The sequence below is a fragment of the Arachis ipaensis genome, chromosome B03 (genome assembly GCF_000816755.2).
Source record: "Arachis ipaensis cultivar K30076 chromosome B03, Araip1.1, whole genome shotgun sequence".
Lineage (NCBI taxonomy): Eukaryota > Viridiplantae > Streptophyta > Magnoliopsida > Fabales > Fabaceae > Arachis > Arachis ipaensis.
This window is the reverse complement of record NC_029787.2, coordinates 24,248,603-24,252,059: the sequence shown is the minus strand read 5'-3', so window position 1 is coordinate 24,252,059 and position 3,457 is coordinate 24,248,603. Positions and strand designations below refer to the sequence as shown.

Genomic DNA, 3,457 nt, shown 5'->3' with positions numbered 1-3,457 from the left:
ATTTTTTATTAATTTAAATTTTTAAAAAAATAGTATCATTAAATTATTTTGCATATATGTTATTCTGCATGCGTAGAAAGTAGACAAATTAAATTAGGAAACCCTAATAATAACTTGTCACCAACTACCCCTAGTAAGGGCTACACATGATTTCAGCACTATCGTTTTATGTTAAAGGGAGCGTTATATATGCTGAATAAGCCAACATAAAAGTTTTGCCAATCTCAACAATCCATGTACATGTTTATGCTTATATAGTTTATTATGTTTTATAATTCATAAATTCAGGGAATCAAAATGTGAAGTAAGTTAAAAGACAAAATTTGGGTAGAATACAAGCAAGATTATTTTACCTTGAATAAAAAATCCATGATCCATTTCTAAAATAAGAAATATACAAGAACGTGTCTATTTCATGTATGTTGAGAGTGATATTGAAATTCCACTTGGAACCGACAAAACATACATGTGAGGTGTGGGAAACACAAAGCTCAAACATGCGCCTAACCANAAAAATTAATTTATAAAAGATTTGAGTTTTATTTAAAATTTTATTATTGATCAATAAATTATTACATGCATAAAACAAAATTTGAATCGCTAATATTTATTTAAATGGACGAATGAACTAATTATTTAACCAATTTATAAATAATATAAATAACATTTTGAAAAAGAGAACTGTGGCTTTCAATTATATCCTGTTTAATTAAGAGAAAATTTTAATTAAAAAAATCCACTGAATAATGTCTTTATGAACTATCATAATAAATCATGATGTAATCAAGGTATATAATGAATAGCACAAGGTGGAGAAAAAAAAAACAAGTATATATAACGATAAACACATCAAATCAAGCATAGTAATAATAAGGATCATGTATGTGCCTTTAATAAGATAGCAATAAGTGGGCACAATTAATATAGAGGTGAGGATGGTTGGGAGTTGTTAAGGGCTATTAACAACACATAATATTTAATTAGCATAAGGTTTTCCCAACATCTATCTATCTATCATGACTTTGTCAGTATAAAATTAGGGAAAAAAAAATTCCAAATTTAAAAAAAATTCCAAATTAAAGCATGATGCAGCATCACAACAATTTTATAATTTGTAACGAACATAGAAAGTTAATTATTAATAATATATTTTCAGTCATTTGTTTAGTTTGATGCTTAATAACTCAACAAAGTGTATGACATCTCACTTGAACATTCATGGGACAAAAACTCTGCTTAGTTTTAAAAATGCAAAGACTAGGGGAAAGTAAACTTGGAAATAATAGAATATGTAATGTAATTGCCACACAAAACAGTGTTTTTGTGTAAAGTTAGTTCGATGTCTGTAACAGGGGAAGATTAATTATATTTCGTCTTTCAAATCTTATAGGCTGTGTTTGTTTATAGAGATAGGATACTAAGATATAAAATTGTGTTTGATAAAGGAGATATGTATAGAAATAATATGTTCAAAGACACTGAATTAGTGTATTTTGTGTCCATCTTGACAGGAAGGATACAGAGACACTAACAAGGGATACAACTTATTTTTTATTTTTTCTTTCATTTATTCTTGTTAATTTTTTATAATAATAATTTTATTGTTATATTTTTCATCTCAAATTTTTTGAATGAAAAAAATAAAAATAAATTGAATTTTCATAATTTGTTCTAAGTTATCACCAAATAGAATACAAGAACATAAAATTTTGTATCTCTATCCATCAGTATCTTATCTTGTTCTTAGAAATAAACGCAGCCTCATTGTTGATACAATAACATCACAGTAGTTTGCAAGTTGCAACCAAATGAAATTAAATACACAAAGTTGGATCACCTTGTAGGGTATTATGATCCATATGGCAAGCCTTTAGGAGGTTCCATGTTTTAATTAAGTTCTTTCAGTTGCATGTTAAGATTTGTGTAGGAGGTCTCAAGTTTCTAAAAATGGAATTTTTTGAAAATTTATAACAAGTTGTCTAGAGAATCCATCAATCACGCAAGACAGCAGTATAATGAGGAAAAGATGAAATTACCATTAGTGGTTCAAGAGAAGTGTATAGTGGAGGAGGGAGAAGAAGAGCTTGATTGTTCAGCACTGCCTTTGTTATTGTTCTTCTTTTTCTTCTTGTAAGGGATGCCTCTTGCCTTAGCCTGGCACTCCCTAACCTCCCGGAGGTACACACGGATGGCGCTGCTTGCAAAAGGATTAGTCTCCGGAGACCCACCATTTTCCTCGTAAGCAGCCCTGAGTCTCCCTATAAGAGCATCGAGGGAGCCCCAGGCCTGCCTAAGAGGACAGGTGCAGGGCGCTGGGGGTTCCGGCTGCCCATAAAACATGCAACCTTGGATGTGAACTTTTGTTTTTCCGAACTGGTCAAGGTACCTTAGGAAGTCCAGGACATGGTTGCAATTGCACTGTGCAAGCTCAACTGATGGCCTTTGGTTCTTCAGGTATTGCCCGAAAGTGTTCCAGTCCCTCCTCTTTTGCGACTCGTACCGGCTAAGTGTATTAGCCGGACTCTGCTGTGGGTGTGGTTGAAGTTGAAAATGATGATGATATTCTCTGGGATCAATGTTGCTTCGGGATCCTTCTCCTGGAAAATCCTTGCCATAACCACTTCCACTTGAAGACATTCTTGCTGTCTTGTGATGAATATTAACGGAGATTTTTCAAGAAGGATCCGAGGGGAGGGGTTGCTCTCTCTAAATAAAAGTGGAATATAATAATAAAGGAAGAGGTGAAAGGTGAAAAGTGAAAGGAATAGGAAAATTTATGGTCCCTAATACTTCTGTAGGTTGCGTTTGTTTTCGGAAACAGATACTGAGATAGAGATTTGGAGACATAAAATTATATTTGATAGATGAGATATGGATAGAGACATTGTGTTTAGGGATACTGAATTAATGTATTTTATGTTTATCCTGACAGGAAGAATATAGAAAAACTAACAAAGAACACAATTTATTTTTTATTTTTTCTTTTATTATTTTTATTAATTTTTTATAATTATATTTTATTATTATTATATTTTTTTTTTCAAAATTTTTAAATAAAAATAAATTAGATTTTTATCATTTATTTTAATTTATCACTAAACAAAATACAAAAACACAAAATTTTATATTTTTATCCTTTGTGTCTTATTCTCATTGTCTTATCTTGTCTTTTTTAGAAACAAACGCAGCCGTAGTGTACAATTATTGTCTGTCCTTGTTTGTCAACACATGAGCCTTATCACCTTATTAATCAATGAGCCCCTTACACACTGTTTATTTAACTAAATCCTCATTCCAATATAGGTCTAGCTAGTCAAATATATACTCTTTGAATATTGATGCATAACATGAAACTTATTAACATAACATAATGTAATTAGGAAACGTACATATTTGAATTATTGGTGGCTGCTAATTAGTACAGTGCGTGTGATTCTGTAAGTTCCAAAGATAAAGT

The 3,457-nt window shown here is 31.1% G+C and overlaps 1 protein-coding gene across 2 annotated transcripts in view; it reads right to left on the bottom strand.

Moving 5' to 3' along the window:
• LOC107634300 (protein LIGHT-DEPENDENT SHORT HYPOCOTYLS 10-like) overlaps positions 1 to 2,767 on the bottom strand; it is a 4,031-nt gene extending 1,264 nt beyond the window's left edge. The window contains exon 1 of one of the 2 annotated variants that reach the window (XM_021118474.1): positions 2,015 to 2,767. In XM_021118474.1, coding sequence (XP_020974133.1) covers positions 2,047 to 2,637 — 591 coding nt within the window. In that variant the 5' untranslated portion in view covers positions 2,638 to 2,767 and the 3' untranslated portion in view covers positions 2,015 to 2,046. The remainder of the gene's footprint in view (positions 1 to 2,014) is intronic. The other variant, XM_016337842.2, reaches the window with a different exon arrangement.